General features: G+C 39.5%; 1 protein-coding gene across 45 annotated transcripts in view; it reads left to right on the forward strand.

The window, feature by feature from the left end:
- Window positions 1-19,984, forward strand: part of SCMH1 (Scm polycomb group protein homolog 1) — a 218,422-nt gene that overhangs the window by 68,642 nt on the left and 129,796 nt on the right. For 9 of the 45 annotated variants that reach the window (XR_012421696.1, XR_012421723.1, XR_012421720.1 and 6 more), the window contains exons 3-6: window positions 2,955-3,023; window positions 3,481-3,504; window positions 4,447-4,653; window positions 12,964-13,034. Coding sequence is in view for 17 of the 45 variants with exons in the window: in XM_015451609.4 (XP_015307095.3) it covers window positions 2,955-3,023; window positions 3,481-3,504; window positions 12,964-13,034 (164 nt within the window). In the remaining 28 variants the exon portion in view is untranslated. Of the gene's footprint in view, window positions 1-2,954; window positions 3,024-3,480; window positions 3,505-4,446; window positions 4,654-5,196; window positions 5,380-11,914; window positions 12,058-12,963; window positions 13,035-19,984 lie in introns of all 45 variants that reach the window. The other 36 variants (XR_012421692.1, XR_012421713.1, XR_012421714.1 and 33 more) reach the window with 7 other exon arrangements.

Consider the following 19,984-nt stretch of genomic DNA (forward strand, 5'->3'; position numbering starts at 1 on the left):
GTTGGGGAGAGTATATTTGGAGTTTGAGGAGAGAGAGAAAGATACGAATTTTTTTTTTTTTTTTTTTTTTTTTTTAGAAAATGGAAAAGTAGTGTAGAAATGTGGTATGATTATTTCTGGGCGGTGTAAAGTGGCATTTGAGAATTATAGCTATGAGTTTAAAATGAGACCAATAAGCTTGCATTTGTTTTTCTTCAGCACTGGTGAGCTGCTGGGGTAGGCACAGTATAGGTCGATACGTGGCTTTAACCAGATTTAGGATTGAGCCTTTAGTAGGTACGTTTGACAAAAAAGAGATGGGAAGGAATTAAGAGTGTTTGCCAGACAATGATGTTAGTGAGGACCATGGAGTCGGAGCTGAACAAGAAGTTAAGTAAAGACATGATAGGTGATTGATGGTGAGAAAGTAGTAGGGTCAGTAGATGAATCTAAATTTTCAACTGAGGAAAATATATTCTCCTTATATGAGTAATGTATCCTCTTTATGGAAAATTTGAAAATATATAAGATTATAAAACAGAAAGTGGGGACGGTGTCAGGGAACCCAGTACTACCACCCAAAGATAACCAGTTGTTTATATTTGCTGTGTTTACTTATATATTTTTTCTAATGATAATTTCCGCAGTTGCATAAGTTTCCAGGGCTGCTTGTAACAAATATCATGGACTAGGTGGCTTGAACAACAGAAATTTATTTCCTCACAATTCTGAAGGCTAGAAGTCTAAGATCAAGGCATTGGCAAGGTTGATTTCTTTCTTCTGAGGCCTCACTCCTTACCTTCTGAGGCTTCTCCCTGTGTTAATTACATGATCTTTTTTCTCTGTACCTGTGTCCAAACTTTCTCTTCTTATGATAACACCAGTCATGCTGAATTAGTGACCACCTTAGTGACCTCATTTTAATTTAATTATCTCTTTAAAGACCCTTTCTCCAAATATTGTGGGGTCCTAGGAGTGTTGCTTTTCTGGTCAGAAACCTGTGGCCAGTGGTGCCTTTGCCTGAGTTTTGCTTGGGCCCACTGGGCTTGTTCCACTCACTTGGCCTGGCAGGCTGCTTACGCTATCAGCCTGGATCCCTCGCCTCCAAGAGAGACTTGAGTTAGGCATGGAGTGGTGAGGAGTGTGTATGAGCGAGCTTGGGGTCCATCTACTGCGCAGTCAGACACACCAGCTCCTGCCGCAAGGTGGGCAGCTCCAGGTGTCAGCAGCTCTCTGTGAGGCTGCAGCTGGACCAGGCGCACCACAAGCAGCTTCCCTGGCTGGCACTGGGGAATGCAGTAGCGCCCAAAAGCTTGGAGGAACCACAGGGCCCCAAAGTGGGAGTCACAGCCCTGGCTCCAGAAGCTCCCAGGTCTGGGCTCCCCAAAGGGCTGCAGCTCTTCCCTCCTTCTCTTTGCCCAAACTGCGGCAAGCAGGGGGCATGTTTCAGCCCTGTTGGTGTTACAGCAGCTCTTTTAGCCACGCCATTCAGCAGGTCCTGAGTTCTTGTCCTGCAACCAGGAGGAAGGAGATATGCAGACAAGTTGAGGGTGAGCAAGATGAAGAGGAGCTGTATTGAGCAATAGAACAGCTCAGAGATGACCCACAGTGCCAGGATGTCCCAGTGAGTGTTCAGCCCTAGCAGAAAGGATAGCTCCTCTCTGCAGGTAGGTTGTCCCAACAAGTGTTCACTCAGTTCTCAGCAGAGAGGGTGGCTCCTCTCTGCAGCTGGTCATCCCATCATCTGCAGTTCTCTGCAGAGAGGAGGCCCTAGAGTGGGTGGCTCCTCTCTGCAGGCAGGTTGTCACGTCATTTCTGTAGCTCTCAGCAAAGAGGAGGCCCTAGAATGGGTGGCTCCTCCTCTGCTCTGCTCTGGCTGTTCCTAGGGTTTTTATGGACCCCAGAGGTGAGGAAGCGTGTGCCCATTGGTCTGTGGGTGGCCATGGGCAGGCCTGGAAAAGGCACCACAAGTCCCCACTCCAGTCTGCAGGACTGGCAGTTCAGCCCCCAGCCTTCAGACCCTCCCTGGCCTGAAGGTGGGCCTCACCAGGGATCCGCCCTTTTCTGCTTAGGAATCTGCCTCCTGCTGCCATTCATAGCACCCAGGCTCTGCCCTGACTTTGCTCCAAGATCAGAGCGGGTGCCAACAGCAGGGAGAAGCCAGGCAAGGGGAGCAGGCACTTCTGATCCTGCGAGGGCAGAGGGGTCCTTCCTGGACCCCCAAGAGTGCAGGGGTACCTGGGTCTGCAGCCACATTTGGGGGGCTGCAGCTGTGCCCGTCGGGGCAGGGCTCCTTCCTGTTCCATGGAGCAGGAGGTCTGGGTTTGCAGCCTCGGTTTGGGTAGCTGCAGCTGTGCCCAGAATGGCGGGACTCCTGCCTGCTCCCAGGCTCCCACCGGCTCCATGGAGCGTGCATTCCCAGCTGTGCCTCTCTGCAGCAGCCGGCATGATGACAGCAGCTGCTCCAGATGGCCCACCGCTGCCATCACAAATACAGTTACTTTCTGTGGTGCTGCGGAGTGGGGACTTTAGCATGAAGTTTTGGAGGATACAGTTGTGCCTATAACTGGGGTGCTATTTGTTTTTAGTGTTTTAAATAATTGTGATCATTCCATGAATATAAAATATTGTTCCCATATTTTACCTAATAACATTGTAACATAAACATTTTCCCATTTGTTCTTTAGCCTTTGTAAAAATTTAATAGCTTCAACATACTTTGTCAAGTGTTTGTATTATCAAATCTTAATCAGTTTTCTATTTTGAAGATTTAGGTGTTCCTTTTTTTGTTATTATAAACAATGCTAAAGCTTTTTACATGAAACCTTTTTCTTGTGTTTTGGAGTATTTTTCCCTAGCATAGATTCTCAGAAGTGGATTACTATATTAAAAACTGTTAATACATACTGCCAAATTGGAAAAGTATTTAATCTTATATTTTCTTTCCACATGACTATTTTTCTCTCCCCCTGCAGTGATAGACTGGAATGATGTTAGAAAACACAAATATGGTCACCTATCAGAGTCTGCATCCCAATATCAAGGTAAGGGGGGAAAAAACTCCGTTTGGTGTGGAAAAATTTTACTCAACATCTTCTCCCATAAAACCTTTGTTCTTAGAGGTCTGAGTTACAAGTAACTCACTTGTTATATCAGAAGTAAATATTGCAGTTTACAGAGATATTGGTCATAAGCAATATACTTTGTTTTAGCTGGAAATAGGAAACCTAGATTCTGAGTATAGGTAATGCCAAATTAGCTTCATAGTTTTAGGCACAGTTGCTTAGCCTCTCTGGTTTTCTATAGTTTTTATAGGCTTGGGAATAGGCAAAATTGGGTGGTGTGCTTCCACAATGACTACTAAGAATCTCAGTGTCTTTTAGGTTAAGATAACTGAACTAGACAAATGCTCAATTTCCTGTTTTACCCTAGAATTTCACCTTCCATCATATTGGTTGTTTGTCTTAATGACTTATGCTCCAACATTTTTTTCTTTACTAGAAACTGCTGACATCCTGGAGCTAGGTAAGCTATTTTTCTTGTGTTTCTGTTAAATAAGGGTAATTGGTAAACCAGGGATTAGATTATAACCAGTTTTAACCAACTAGGAAAAGAATTCCATGTGTCTCTGTCTCAGAAACCAGTGAATCCTGTGCTCTTGTCTGCCTAATTATCCCATGTACTTCATCTCAGCTGTCACATCAAGTCCTGCTTATCAGTAGGCCACAGACCAAGCTAACAAGAAGGGAGGGAAGGTGGTTAATTACATAGGGTATAGGGAAGAACAGGAACTGAACCAAACTGGAAGTACCATCTTAATTTACTGAATCCAGAACTAAAACAAACCCCTGCCATCCATAAATCAGTGTTTGGTGGGATTTTTCCCCCCCAAAAAATACTTGTAAGGTAAATTGAACTGAAACTAAACCTAAACATTTTCTAACTTTATTCACAAATAAAAACTGAAATATTAAAATATTATCAAGTAAGAAGTCAGACTGATAATTGCATTTGGCTTTCCTCCCTGGTTGGTGTACTTCAGGACTGAGATTTGAGTAATAAAACTAGTTCTAATACTTCTCAATCAGAGTTCCTGCATAAACATCAGTCTTAACATCTTAGAATCCTTTAAAATCCTTTTATATGTTGCATAGATTTTGATATCCAGATACCTTTATCAATTTTTGTTCAAATTATTTTGATATATTTTGTTACAACTTGATATATATTTAGCTCTATTATTATCATTGTCTGTTTGCCTCCTCTTGCCTTTCTTCCCTGCAACATATTACTTTGCATTGCCCAATGACACAGAAGATAACATGAAGTAGTAGAACACTAGACTAGGAGTCAGAACTCCTAGGCTTTTTGAGAGCCAGTTCTGCCACTTAGTAACTTTGTGACTCTGATCCTTAGTTTTCTTATTTGTAAAATGGGGATAATAATCCCATTCTGCCTACTTCACAGGGTTGTAAAGAAGATTACATGAGCTAATGGATGTGAAAACATCTTAAAAACTCTCAAATACTTTTCAACTTTGGAGGATTATTATGATTTTCATTCTGTTCAGCGGCTATACTCAGACTTTACTCTAAGTCAAATCTTCTGACATTCTTTGAAGTGAAGCATTCTATGAATGTGAGCTGAAGAAATGAATGAAATGAAATAATGCAGGTAAAGGTGCCTGGCACTTGATAAATGATAGTTATTTTTTATTATTCTTTAAAACTTTCCTCAAGCTTTTTAAGGTACTGATGTGTGGTAGAAAAAACATGGACATAGGAGTCAGACAGGCCTTGGTTCAAATTCCTATTCCCACTTACCAGTTTTGTGACTTCAGGCAAATTACTTAATCTTTCTAAGCCTATTTCCTCATCTTTAAAATGGGAATAAAACTACTTTGCAGGTTATAATGAACACAGGAGATATTGGACGTAGTCTGGCGTGGTACAGGCAAATGGAAGACAGTGATAGCTGCTGTTTTTGGTTTTGTAGCTAATATGAATGATAATAACAATTGTAACTCAGTGACAGCTTAAGGCATATTGTAAACTGTTGATGGGGAGTTGTGAAATGTGGGTACTCGATTTGACATAGAGTATATCAGTTACTAAAAGATGTTAAAATTTGAAAGTGTATTTTTCCTAGAGCATTGGTTGCATAGGCATATCCTCTGATATATAAGTTAATCCTACATATTTCGTTTTTACCATCTAGCATAAGGAGCAGCTCCAAATAGCAAACTGAAACAAAATTCAGTAGATCTGTGGAATCTCAAAGTTGGAAAAGACCACAAAATAATGTATTCTTGCCCAGCATTTAAAATTCAACATTTTGAATTTTTTGTAAAATGTCTTACCTTGAACTCTTCAAGTTGTTGAGAACCTAGAAGCTCCTCAGGTAATTCATTTCCTATTTAGACATATTTATTGGGCCAAAATTTGCTTTTTGTAATTTCTGTTAGTCATCCCTCTAACTTTCTGGCCATTTGAAACAGGGTTAGCCTATTTTTCACTTACCCTGATTTCTAGAAAGAAGCTCTAGGGACTGCCTTCTCATTGCCACCCTGCCATTTTAATAGTTGAAGCCACAGTCATCTCACACCTAGATTATTAAAACAACTTCCTAACTGGTCTTTTTGCCTCCAGCCCTATCCCCCTCCTGCCCATTCTTTACAGCCAGAATGACTTCACCCCAAAACCTTGAATGCTTCCTCTTCTCAGTAATACAGTATATTGGGCTCTCTAATGCCTGAACACTGCCATTATCTGTAACCTTTTTTCTAAACTACTTTTTCTTTAAACTCTACCCAGCAGCCATACCAAAAGATCTGCTTTTAGAACTGCTTTTTCTCATGTCTGAGCCTTTATAATGCCTTTCTTTCTGTCTGAAACAAACAAAAAATGTTTCCTTTTTCTTTGACTCCTGCTTATCCTTTTACACTTTAGCTTAGAAGCCTAGAGCTTTCTTCCTTTGGTAAGCTTCCACAAGCACTCTGGGTGCTCCTATAGCACCCTCTGTCTCTCCAGTATAGCACTTATCATATTATCTTAGTGGTGACTGTTTAGTCTCTGTCCCTCACTAGATTCTCTGTCTGTCACTAGACTGAAACTGTGTGAGGTCAAGGATGATATTTTGATCACAGTTATGTGTCCAGCACCCAGCACAGTGCTTTGACACACACTATCAATATTTGTTGGATGGATGGGGGATGGCTCTGAGACTTCACTTTTTTATTCATGCTAATTGTTCATGTTCCTTCACCTGGTCCTCAGGTGACATGGTTTTGGGTCTGTTTACCATCACTAGGTAATCATTTAAACTCAGATTTGCTCTCTCTCAGAGTATAGTTTTCAGAACTATATCCCAGGTATTATTTTATTAATCCAAGAAAGAATAGGATTATTACTTGCGTGCTTCTTTTCATTCACTCAGAAACTCATATTGAGCCTCTATTAAATTTCAGGCACTGTGTTAAACATTTAAATATTTTTAAAATGAATATGAGCCCCCATCCATAAAGAACTTACATAAATAATTATGATTATATAGGAGATAGGGAAATGGTAGAATTTGTCCAGCCTTTCTCTGCAAAGCCTTCTGACAGAAAATGTAAAATTTTTGCTGAGCTTTAGTCACTGAGTGTGAGTAACATGAGCAAAGATATGAGACCAAGAAAGCCATGAGTTTTAGGAAACACTAACGTCCTTGGTAGCTTGAATGTTAAGATTCTACATCTGTGAAGCCTCCCACATCCAGACCTTTCTTGTATCAGGATATCTGCCTGGACCCTCCAAAACACCTCTGATTTCTCTTCCTTATCTAAGCCTCTCTTTCTGTTGCCTGAAAGTCTGTGTCTTTTCAGAGGGACCTGTGTTATAGTGGAAAGAACACCTTTTCTAGATGCTTTATTTCTATTAAGTAAAAATTCTTCTAGTGACTTTTCCTTAATCTACAAAGAACTCCTAGAGTCTGTGAGAAAACAAAAGAATATCTCAGCATAAAAATGGCTAACTAAAATACAAACTGGCTGATAAGCCTAAAGAGATCTTTGACTTTATTAGTAATCAAAAATTACAAATAAAATTATAATATTATTTTATTTTTTCACTGATAAGATTTGTCAAAATTATAGAAATTGTTAAAACACAGTTTTAGCAAATATGTGGTAAACACACTTGTGTACTTTTGGTAGGAATAGAAATTGAGTCTGGGCAATGTAGTGAGACCTTGTCTCTACTAAAAAGAAAAGAATTAGCCAAGCATTCTGACGCACACCTGTAGTCCCAGCTACTCTGGAAACTGAGCACGGAGGGTTGCTTGAGTCCTGATTGGAGTTACAGTGAGGTATGATTGCGCCACCACACTCCATCCTGGGTATCTGAGTGAGACTTTGTCTCAAAAACAAAACAAAACAAAACAAAACAAATTTGGCTTATACTTGTAATCCCCACAGTGTGGGAGTCCAAGGCAGGAGGAGGACAAGTCTAGGAGTTTGTGACTAGCCTGGACTCCACAGGGAAACCCTGTCTCAAAGAAAAAAAAAAAATCAGTATATTCTTTCTAGAGGATATTTCAGCAATATATATGTTGTATCAAAATCTAAACTGTGCACGCTCTTTGTCCATTAGTCCCACCCTTAGGACAAATCTCACCCTTAGGACAAATCCCAAATCTGTGACTCATACCTGTAATCCCAGCACTTTGGGCAGCCGAGGCAGGTAGATCGCTTGAACTCAGGAGTTCAAGAACAGGCTGGGCAACTTGGCATAGCCCTGTCTCTACAAAAAATGCAAAAATTAGCTAGGCATGGTGGCACACATCTTTAGTCCCAGCTACTAGGGAGGCTGAGATGAGAGGATCGCTTGAGCCCAGGAGGTCGAGGCTGCAATTAGCTGTGTTCACACCACTGTACTGTAGCCTGACACTGACTCAAGGCAAGACCATGTCTCAAAATAAAATAAAGACACTTAAATTACCATCAGTGGCATCTAACAAATATATTGTTATTTAAACTTTGGTACATAGAACACTATTTATACGGTGTTAGTGGAGTGGAATTTCTGATCTAAAGACATTGATTATCCTTAATTGCTTTTAGGAATTTGGGTTCACATTTAGGTTGAACAAAGTGGAGTTCTTGTAAAGGAATGTGGCCAGAACAGTAGCCAGACACGAGTAACCAGCTTGTCAAATGAGGAGCAGTCGAGGGATTTGGGACATAGAGATTAGATATATCTAGGATCAGTAGAGGTTAGAAGGCAGATGTTGGCTGACTATAAAGAGTAGTCTGTCCATTTGTACTGTTGAGTAATAGCTAAATAATGAGTGTCGCATGATTGGAAGTATTTAAGCAGAGGCTGAAAGGACCATTCAAATCTCAACTTTTTTTTTTTTTTTTTTTTTTTTTTTTGGAGACGGAGTCTCGCTCTGTCGCCTAGGCTAGAGTGCAGTGGCGCGATCGCAGCTCATTGCAACCTCCACCTCCCAGGTTCAAGCAGTTCTCCTGCCTTAGCCTCCCAAGTAGCTGGGATTTACAGGTGCCTGGCACCACGCCCAGCTAATTTTTGTATTTCTTTTAGTAGAGACAAGGTTTCCCCATGTTGGCCAGGCTGGTCTTGAACTCCTGACCTCAGGTGATCTGCCCACCTCGGCCTCCCAAAGTGCTGGGATTACAGGAGTCAGCCACCACACCCGGCCCAAATCTCAACTTTTATATCACCTTATCAAGATGCCTTTTTTGACTGCCCTGCCTAAAATAGCACACCTTTTTTACCTCTTACTTTTATTTTTTTAAATTTCAAAATAGCCAGGAATTGTATAATTAATGTGGTGTCTCTGTTACCGTCTGGACCAGCTGACATATTTGTTTGTTTGTTTGTTTGTTTGTTTATTGTCTGTCTTTCCCGTTAGAATGTAAGCTCCATGTGGGCAGAGACTTCGGCTGCACTGTATTTTGCTATATATCACCAGTGCCTAGAACCAGGCTTAACATATAGTAGGTATTCAGTAAATATTTGCTGAATGAATGAAATTAGAGTAAGTGATTCATGCATTTAACTAGGTGATCTCTTGTGCTTTATATTTTATGGGCCAAGGTACGTTAATGCCATTTTTAAGTCCCTTCAGGGCAGGGACCTTTTTTTCTTTTTTAATAATAAATGTAAACATCATGTGGTATGCATCAGAGTTTATAAAAACACTTTTATAAGCATTATTTAGTAAAGGAGATGGCTGACTTTTTCTCATCTGTGAAGTCTTAGCTCAGACATTTCCTCTGAAGAGTATCTGTCCGTAACTTTACTAAGATAGCTCCCAGTCTCTATCGCATCACCTCATTTTATTCCCTTCAAGTTCTTTTCACGGGGCCGGGCACGGTGGCTCAAGCCTGTAATCCCAGCACTTTGGGAGGCCGAGACGGGCGGATCACGAGGTCAGGAGATCGAGACCATCCTGGCTGACATGGTGAAACCCCGTCTCTACTTTAAAAATACAAAACCTAGCCGGGCGAGGTGGCGGGCGCCTATAGTCCCAGCTACTCGGGAGGCTGAGGCAGGAGAATGGCGTGAACCCGGGAGGCGGAGCTTGCAGTGAGCTGAGATCCGGCCACTGCACTCCAGCCTGGGCGGCAGAGCGAGACTCTGTCTCAACAAAAATAAAAATAAAAATAATAATAATAATAAAGTTCTTTTCACTTACTGTCTTGTTTATTTATTATGTGTTAGCTGTGTCTCATCATACACCGGCAAGTAAATGAGGGCAGGGACCCCTGTCATATTGCCGGGCACATAGAGGATAGTTAAATATCTGTTGAATGAATAATTGAAAACATTCAAATTATACTGTTTGAATATTTTGAATTATAATTTTGAATTATAATGTTGGAATAATTGAAAATACTCAAATTTTATATGTTTAAATTATTAAACATTATACCTTTGTTAGTTAATATTAATTTTCACAGTAATCTCTGAGCCCAAGCATGAACGAGGTTTTCATGTTCTGCATTTTCAAGACAACCTGTACTACCTCGTTAACTTTATCATTATCATAACAGATTACTTGTGTTATGTTTATTAATGTCCCTGTTTATCTCTAGACTGAAAGCTCCATGAATTGAGAAATCATGTCTTACCTTGTTCCCCTAACATTTAACACAGTTCTTTGTACTTGGAGAAGTTTAAATATTTATTGAATGAAGAATCTATGTACAATCTTGTAAGACAGATATCGTCTTCATTTTTCAGATGAGTAAACTGAGGCTTGGAAGGATTAAATAATTTACCCAAGATAGTTAGCTGTAGAAACAAGACTTTTATCAACATCCTCAAACTCCCAATATTACATTATTTAAACTACACCAGTAGTAGTTCTTAGTCACAGATGTTAATCCAAATTACCTAGGGAGCCTTGGAAAATACATGTTCTCAGGCCACACTTGGAGCCTACTGAATGAGAACTTCTGAAGGTGGGGCCCAGAACTTTGTTTAAAGAAATGAGACTATAAGTATCACATGAGAGTCAATGATTTATACCAGAGGTCTGGCAAACTACTGTTGGGAGGTCAAATTCAGCCCTCTGCCTGTTTGTGTAAATAAAGTTTGAGTGGAACAGCTATGCTAATTTATGCACAGATTGTCTGTGGCTGCTTTCACACTGGAGTAGTAGAGCTGAGTAGCTATGACATAGACTGTATGGCCTAGAAAGCATAAAATTTTTATTATATTGTCTTTAATGGAAAGCTTGCTAACTCTGGATCTATACCTTGGTGCCTGTCCTATTTCTTTTGTGGTTACTTTAGTGCTTGGAGATATGGCAGACATATTATGTCTGGCTTCATCATGGGCATTATAATAGGTGTCCAAACATTCTTACTAAGTCATAAAAATTACCTTATTTTGCAATTCACCTGATAGTAAGGAACTAAGTCTTAGGTAGCCCAAGAAGTCAAATAAAAGGAAAATACCTTCTAGGTATGGTTCAAGCCAGCCAGCCATCACAGTGGGTGAACTACTTTAAACAGAGGTTCCTTTTCATTCAGTTAGTAATAGAATGTTTCCTAAGTGGTAAAAGGGCTGAGGTTTCTAGCCTATGTACATTACAGAATAGGGATTGATTACCATGGTTGATATGTAAAATGGAGAACTGTAATTAATACCCTAATTACTGTGGTACCCCTGATGCTACCATTATTCTTAAGACCAAAGTCTCTTGGGTGCTTTTACTCAGAACTTACGCTAATATAAGCAGTTACCCAGGACTGACCAAAATTCTTGGTCTGTGCTTCCTAATACAGTAACTATTAGTTACATGTGGAGATTTAAATTTAAATTAATTAAAATTAATAAAATTTAGTTTCTTACACTACCCACATTTCAAGTGTCCAGTAGTTATGTGGCTGGTGGCCACCTTATTGGCTAGCACAGATACAGAACATTTTAGTCAGCACAGAAAGTTTTACTGGACAGTGCTGCTCTAGATGCCAGAGTTGAAGATTCTCAATCCAGGGAAATCCAAAACTTGCTATTTGATTTAATCTTTCATTTGTAAGGATGGAATAATAAATTGTAATGTTTTATTTTTCTAACAGCAAACAGTGATGAAATGTATTCAGTCCTTGCTTTAGGGCCCTGTCAACTAGGAGCAAACTCTTCATTAAATTCTGATAACGTCTTTAAACCTTGACTTCAGAAAAGAGTCATCTCATTTGCCCTATAGACTAACTGTCTAGTCATGATGATTAATCATCAGCCAGTTCATGAAATAGTTCAGAACTGACTGTGATTTCTGGCCAAATCTATTTGACTTAGTTAAAGATAGTGGGAAAGGAACCAGTTATAAAACAGAAGCTATAAAATAAATAGAGTGTAAAGTCTTGGCATCATCTTTGGAGTGATTTAGATGTCATCATTCAGTGACTCATTTTTATTCCCAGCATCTAGTGCTTTTTGCATGGCCCAAAGGGGCTCTGTGCTGCTCCACTACAGAGGAAGCTTCAAGAAATGCTGGTTTGCTACAGTGTTTTAGCTTGTGAGATTCTCTGGGACCTTCCCTGCTCCATCATGGGGTCACCTCTAGGTGGGTATTAGGGGGAGACTGGTAATTGGTTTAACCTTTAAATAAAGAATTTGATAATCTTTAGTGATCCAATGAGATCCATATCTAATGGCCTACCTTAATATGTTTTCCCTTGCCCCAGCACAGTGTCACCTTGAAGATTGTTTATCTAGGACAGTATTCTTCAAACTTTGAGAGGGTGTAAGGCCAGTTCAAGAGGCTAAATGATTCTACAGACTCCCCAGCTTGTTCTTATTTACTGTCATCAGACATGCTTCCCAGGTCCTACTTTGCTCTAAATTAACAGATCTTTGTCACTTTGTACCCCAGAGCAAGACACTGTGGCTAGGGTGGGGGTGCAGTAAGGGTAGGTGAGAGCCAGTTTTTCGAGTGAGGTTTCAACTATAATCTCACTCATGTGGCTTCCCCTCCCCTCAAATCATCTCGCCCCTTGTCTCTAGACAGCCTTTTCTTCATTCTTCCTGAGCTGAGATGCTGGAATCCAACCATATTGGGTGTTAAAAGCTGCCACTTGACAGCAATGAGGGACCTTTCTGAGAGAGTGTTCAAAAGGAATCTCCCCACCCACTTTCTGCTTCTTCTATTCTGTTTTCCATGAGCTTCCTGGGCAGTTCTTTGAAGTACTACTGATATATCTTGCTTTGGCATTTTGGATCACTTTAGGAATGAGCATAAAGAACACCCTAAGCCATCTTTAGACCATTATTTTAAAACATGAATCTAAAACATCTGCTCAGGTCACTTAGATTCTTCCCCTTAATACTCCTTTGAGCTCAAACAGGAAAAAAATATGTTTTTTATGCTCAAAACCAGTCCACAAATAGCTTACTGTTTAGTGTAGATTATATCCTGAAAACATTTTTTTTAGGAAGTTGACTGTGATATAGATTTCTATTTCCTTTACAGGTCGTTTTACCTGGGACAAATACCTAAAAGAAACATGTTCAGTCCCAGCGCCTGTCCATTGCTTCAAGCAGGTAATTGATTTTCAACATCTTTAGTAGGTGGAAGATAAGTCATTTTTTAATGGTTTTTAGACAATCAAAACAGGAGGTAGAAACCCTTGGGCTTCTTACCTCAGGGCCCCAGAATAAACTTCTATGGGAAGAACACAGCTCAATAAGTGAAATTTGGTCACTGTGAGTTTTGGCAGCAGACATTCTTCCCATCTTCATCCCAAGTAACACCCTTGCCTCCTTCTTTACCTCCTTGAGGATATTCTGTGTTACTGAAAACAGCTGCTGATTTTTACTAGAGCTCTTAATTCAGACAGGAAAGAGAGTTATAGTCCATAGACATTGTTGAAAATGGAGCAGTATTTCTTTCTCTGTACTCAGCACTCCTGTCACAATCTTATCTTTCTACAAGAATGTTGACACTGAGTCCCACTCAGTGAAGCATTTCAGGAGCTCATCAGAGGTCATCAAGAGTTTCCCACAAGGATTAAGTAACCCAGACAATGCACAGATGGTATTGACTGTATCAGTGTATGATATGGCTGATAAGCAAAGAAGTGTTCTGGTGCTAAACAAAGCTAAACATCAGGAAGTTACCTACAATCTTTTCCTTTAGTACTCAAAGGTTATTTCCTCACACTGTCAACATTTTGGGTTGAGTTTGAATTTTGTCTGTTTTCTTTTTCTTTTTTTTTTTTTCTGAGATGGAGTCTTGCTCTGTCACCCAGACTGGAGTGCAATGGCGCAATCTCGGCTCGATGCAAGCTCCGCCTCCTGGGTTCACGCCATTCTTCTGCCTCAGCCTCCAGAGTAGCTGGGACTATAGACGCCCGCCACCATGCCCAGCTAATTTTTTATATTTTTAATAGAGACGGGGTTTCACCATGTTAACCAGGATGATCTTGATCTCCTGACCTCATGACCCGCCCGCCTTGGCCTCCCAAAGTGCTGGGATTACAGGCATGAGCCACCATGCCTGGCCATAGAATTTTGTCTGTTTTCTAAGTAGAAATACAAATTTGGGACTTCTGCTCATTTGAAATGAAAGGGACTGAATTTATACTTCCACCTGAAACCATTTTTTTAAAAAGACAGCGTATGTTAATAATGGTTTGGTTTGGTTTGTTTTGAGACAGTCTCACTCTCTCACCCAGGTTGGAGTGCAGTGTCGTGATCTTGGCTCACTGCAACTTCTGCCTCCCGGCTTCAAGCAGTTCTCCTGCCTCAGCCTCCTGAGTAGCTGGGACTACAGGCACACACCAACATGCCTGGCTAATTTTTGTATTTTTAGTAGAGACAGGGTCTCATTGTGTTGGCCAGGCTGCTCTCCAGCTCCTGATTTCAGGTGATCCACCCACCTTGGCCTCCCAAAGTTCTGGGATTACAGGTGTGAGCCACTGGGCCCAGCCAACAATGGTTTTTAAGTCACTAAAAATCATGCAGCCAAATAGTGATCTCTAGATCAAATGAGTTGAGCTGCCTCTATGATTTTCTAGCTTGCTGTCTTAACAGTTTCCAGACCATGGCCCAGGGAAAGGGAACTCATGTTTAGCCCAGCAGACTCCCTAATTGGAAGAAATGGAAGAAAAAAAAAATGAGAGTCCAGAGAAACCAAGGTGGCTAGAATTTACAGGATGGAGTATCAGAGAGGAGAAAGCTGCACACAAAACCACAGCGATCTTCAGAGGGTCCAGGAAAAGACTACCATTTTATACATGCATATGAGAAAACTACCTAAGGCCAAAGGAAAAAACTATCTGAAAGGATTCAAAAGAATAGAACCTGGCACTCACACAGGGCTGCGAATAGTTCCTGATCTCACCAGTTAGACTAGAACATCTCATAATTGATTGGGCATTGGGTATAATACTCAGGAAGGTCTTGCTCAGTATTGGAAAATAATTAACACTGAGCATTGAACTTTATATTATTGAGCATTGCTTCAGTCCAGTCTGACAAATCATAAAGGTAAAACTCAAGAGGATCAAACTATTTTATAAGTAACTTAACTGCATCGAGGAACAAAGCCCAAGAAGATTTACAGGAATGCAAGAGTATCGAGTACCCAACAGGTAAAATTCACCAGATCTAACTTTCAATCAAGGACTACCAGGCATGCAAAGAGGCAGGAAAATGCAACCAATCATCTAGGGAATAATTGATTGAAACTGGCTCAGACTCTACACAGATCATAGAACAGCAGACAAACACATTAAAATAATTATTTTAATATATTTGTTATGTTCAGATATTAAGCAGAGACATGGAAAATATTGAAAAGACTCACTGGGCTACTATGTGGGAAATGAAAAATACACTAGATTGGATTAATGCCAGAAGAAATTAGTAAACTTGTAAACATAACAATAGAAACTATTCAAAATGAAACACAGAGAAAAAGGAATTTAGAAAAAATGAGAAGAGCACCAGTGAACTATGGGATAACTTCAAGTGACCAAATAGACATGTAATTGGAGTCCCCCGAGGAGAGAAGTGATGGGGGATAGAAAAAATATTTGAAGAAATAATGGCTAAAATTTTTCCAAAATTAAAAATAACGGCCGGCCACGGTGGCTCACGCCTGTAATCCCAGCACTTTGGGAGGCCAAGGTGGGCAGATCGTGAGGTCAGGAGATTGAGACCATCCTGACTAACACGGTGAAACCCCATCTCTACTGAAAATACAAGAAAATTAGCCGGGCATGGTGGTGGGCAGCTGTAGTCCCAGCTACTTGAGAGGCTGAGGCAGGAGAATGACGTGAACCTGGGACACAGAGCTTGTAGTGAGCTGAGATCGTGCCACTGCACTCCAGCCTGGGTTACAGAGCGAAACTCCATCTCAAAATAAATAAATAAATAGATAAATAAATAAATAAATAAAATAAAACTCTAGGTCCACAGAATCAAGAAATTCAAGGAATCCCAAAGAATAATAAGAAGAAAACTACTCTGAGGCATATCATAATCAAATTGCATAAAACCATTGATAGAGAAAACTCAATAGCAGCCAGAGAAAAAAGACACTTTATATACAGGATAACTAATGTAAGAATTGTATTTCTTGTTAGAAACAATATAAGCAAGAACAAAATTGAACAATACCTTGACAGTACTAAAAAAAAAAAAAAAAACCTGTCAACTTGGACTACTGCAGCCAGCAAAGATGTCTTTCAAACACAAAGGTGAAAGAAATAAAGATATTTTTGGATTTACAAAAGCTGAAGGAATTCATCACTCACAGACTCACACCTCAAGAATGTTAAAGGAGGTTCATCAAGCTGGAAGAAAATGATATCAAATGAAATAACAGATCTATACAAAGAAATGAAGGTCACTGGAAATTGTCATTATAAGCCTAGATATATAAGATGTTTTCTTATTTAAATCTGTGTAAAAGGTAATTGTGTAGACAATAATAACCCATATATTGTGAGGATGATATATATAAGTAAAATGTATGATAAGAGTAGCACAAAGGCAGGAAGGGAGGAATCTTAGGTATATTACAAGGTTCTCATGCATGAAGTAGTACTATCTTACTTGATAAGATAGACTGGTAAGTTAAAGATGTTTGTACTGTAAACTCTGATGCAACCACTAGAATAATGGGAAAAAATAGCAAGATGTTTTATTTAAACCCAGCTATATCAGTAATCAAATATAAATGGTCTAAATGTTAAAAAGTGGAAATTGGCACATTGGATAAAAAGCAAAACCCAATTATATACTGCCTTCAAAAACTTACGCATGTTTTATGTTTCTTTACTATTGAGCTTGCTATGATTGGAAAAATTATGCTTTAAATAGGTTAAAAGTAAATGTATGAAGATGATATACCATGCTGACATTAGCCATAATAAAGGTGAAATGGCTATATTAATATCAAAGTACACTTCAAACCAAATAATATTAACAGGGTTAAGGAAGTTAATTTTATAATGATAAAGGAATCAGACAAATCCTGACATGAAGCAAAAACCAATAGAACTAGTAGGAGAAACAGATAAATCCAAATTTATCTATAGTCAGACTTTTAATACTCCTTTCTATATAATAAAAGAACAAGTAGAGAAAAAAAATCAGCAAATATATGGTGGATTTGAACAACACTATGAACTAACTTGATCTAACTGACATATATAGAATACTGTCCAACATATGTAGAATACACATTCTTTCCAAGTGCATGCAGAACAACACTATGAACTAACTTGATCTAACTGACATATATAGAATACTGTCCAACATATGTAGAATACACATTCTTTCCAAGTGCATGCAGAACATTTATCATGATAGACCACATTCTGCACCATTAAATGAGGCTTCAGAATTTTTCTTTCTTTCTTTTTTCTAGGGCTTGAGAAATTTAAGAGGATTTAAGCAATACAAAACATGTTATCTGGCCAGGTGCAGTGGCTTGTGCCTGTAATCCCTGCACTTTAGGAGGCCAAGGCAGGCAGATCATCTGAACTCAGGAGTTCAAGACCAGCCTGGCCAACATGGTGAAACCTCATCTCTACTAAAAATACAAAAAATACTTAGCTTAAAACACATTGTACAGGTGTACAAAAATAATTTTTACTTTTTTAATTTTAATTTTAATTTTTTTTTTTACCTTTTAAACTCTTTTTGTTACAAAACTTAAGACAAACACATACATTACCCTAGGCCTACACAGACTCAGGATCATCAGTATCACTGTCTTCCACTTCTACTTCTGAGCCTACTGGAAGGTCGTCAGGGGCAGTTACATGCATGGATGGAGCTGTAATTTCCTATGGTAACAATGCCTTCTTCTGGAATACCTTCTGAAGGAGCTGCCTGAGTCTGTTTTTTTAGTTAACTTTTATTTTTGTATAAAGAATACACTCTAAAATAATGATTAAAAATATATATTAAACACATAAACCAGCAACATAGTAATTTGTTATCAAGTATTATGTACTGTACATAATTGTATGTGCTATACTTTTATACAGCTTGCAGCACAGTAGGTTTTTTTACACCAGCATCACCACAAATGTGAGTGATATGTTGCTGTAGGACCTTAAAACAGCTGTAGTATAACTAGGATGCTGGAATTTTTTAGCTCCATTGTAATCTTATGGGACCACAATCTATATATAGTCTATTGTTGACCAGACGTCATTATGTGGAACATGACTATACTTGCAAATGACATAACTGACAGCATTATTTTCCAAATTGATCTGTAGATTCAACACAATCTCTGTCAAAATCCCAGCTGCCTTTTTTGCAGAAATTGACAAATTGGTGCTAAAATTCTTAGAAGAGACCCAGAATAGCCATAGCAATCGTGAAAAGAGAGAACAAAGCTAAAGCATTCACATTTCCTGATTTCAAAACTTACTACAAAGCTACAGTACTTAAGATGTCATGGTTCTGGCAGGAAGATAGACGTACAGATCCATGAATTAAAATTGAGAGTACAGCCGGGCGCGGTGGCTCAAGCCTGTAATCCCAGCACTTTGGGAGGCCGAGACGGGCGGATCACGAGGTCAGGAGATCGAGACCATCCTGGCTAACACGGTGAAACCCCGTCTCTACTAAAAAATACAAAAAACTAGCCGGGCGCGGTGGCGGGCGCCTGTAGTCCCAACTACTCGGGAGGCTGAGGCAGGAGAATGGCGTGAACTCGGGAGGCGGAGCTTGCAGTGAGCTGAGATCCGGCCACTGCACTCCAGCCTGGGCGGCAGAGCAAGACTCCGTCTCAAAAAAAAAAAAAATTGAGAGTACAGAAATTGACCCACCAATTTATGGTCGATTGATTTTTCACAAGGATACCAAGACAGTTCAATGGGTTTTTCAACAACTGGTGCAGGAACAGCTGCTTATCCACATAGAAAAAAGTGAAGTTGGACCCTACCTCTATGCCATATACAAAAATTAACTTCATGAGGATCATGGACCTAAATGTAAGAGTTAAAACTACAAAACTCTTTAAAAGAAACATAGGAGGAAATCTTCATGACCTTGGATTAGATAATACAACACCAGAAACATAAACAACAAAAGAAAACATAGATAACTTAAACTTCATCAAAATTAAAAGATTTTTGTTTCCACACCATCAAAAAAGTGAAAAGGACAACCCACGCAATGGGAGAAAATATTTGCAAATTATATATCTGGTAAAGGACTTGTATCCAGAATATAGAAAGAACTCTTAAAACTCGGGAATTAGGCCGGGCGCAGTGGCTCACACTTGTAATCCCAGCACTTTGGGAGGCCGAGGTGGGTGGATCACGAGGTCAGGAGATCGAGACCATCCTGGCTAACACGGTGAAACCCCATCTCTACGAAAAAGACAAAAAATTATCCGGGTGCGGTGGTGGGTGCCTGTAGTCCCTGCCTTGGGAGGCTGAGGCAGGAGAATGTTGTGAATCCGGGAGGCAGAGTTTGCAGTGACCCACTGCACTCCAGCCTGGGCAATAGTAGAGCAAGACTCCATCTCAATAAAAAAAAAACAAAAAAACAAAACAAAACTGGGAATTAAAAGACAACATGATTTTAAAATGGACAAAGAATTTGAATAGGTATTTCTCCAAATATATACAAATGACCAGTTAGGCACATAAAAGATACTCAGTAGTCATTAAAGAAATGCTAATCAAAACTGCAATGGAGATATACATCACATTGACTAGATGACTCTAACATCAAAAAGACAAACAATGGCAAATGTTGCTGAGGATGTGTAGAAACTGGAACCCTCGTACATTGGTGGTGAAATTATGAAATCCTGTAGCTACTTGAGAAGACAGTTCAGAGGTTACCCAAAATGTTAAACAGAGTTACCACATGACCCAGCAGTTTCACTCATAAGTATATGCCTAAGAAAATAGAAAACATGTCCACAGAAAAATATACCATAAATGTTCATCACATCATTATTCATAATAGCCAAAAAGAGGAAACAACCCAAATGTCCATCAGCTGATGAATGA

This window comes from Macaca fascicularis, chromosome 1 (assembly GCF_037993035.2).
Source record: "Macaca fascicularis isolate 582-1 chromosome 1, T2T-MFA8v1.1".
Taxonomy (NCBI): domain Eukaryota; kingdom Metazoa; phylum Chordata; class Mammalia; order Primates; family Cercopithecidae; genus Macaca; species Macaca fascicularis.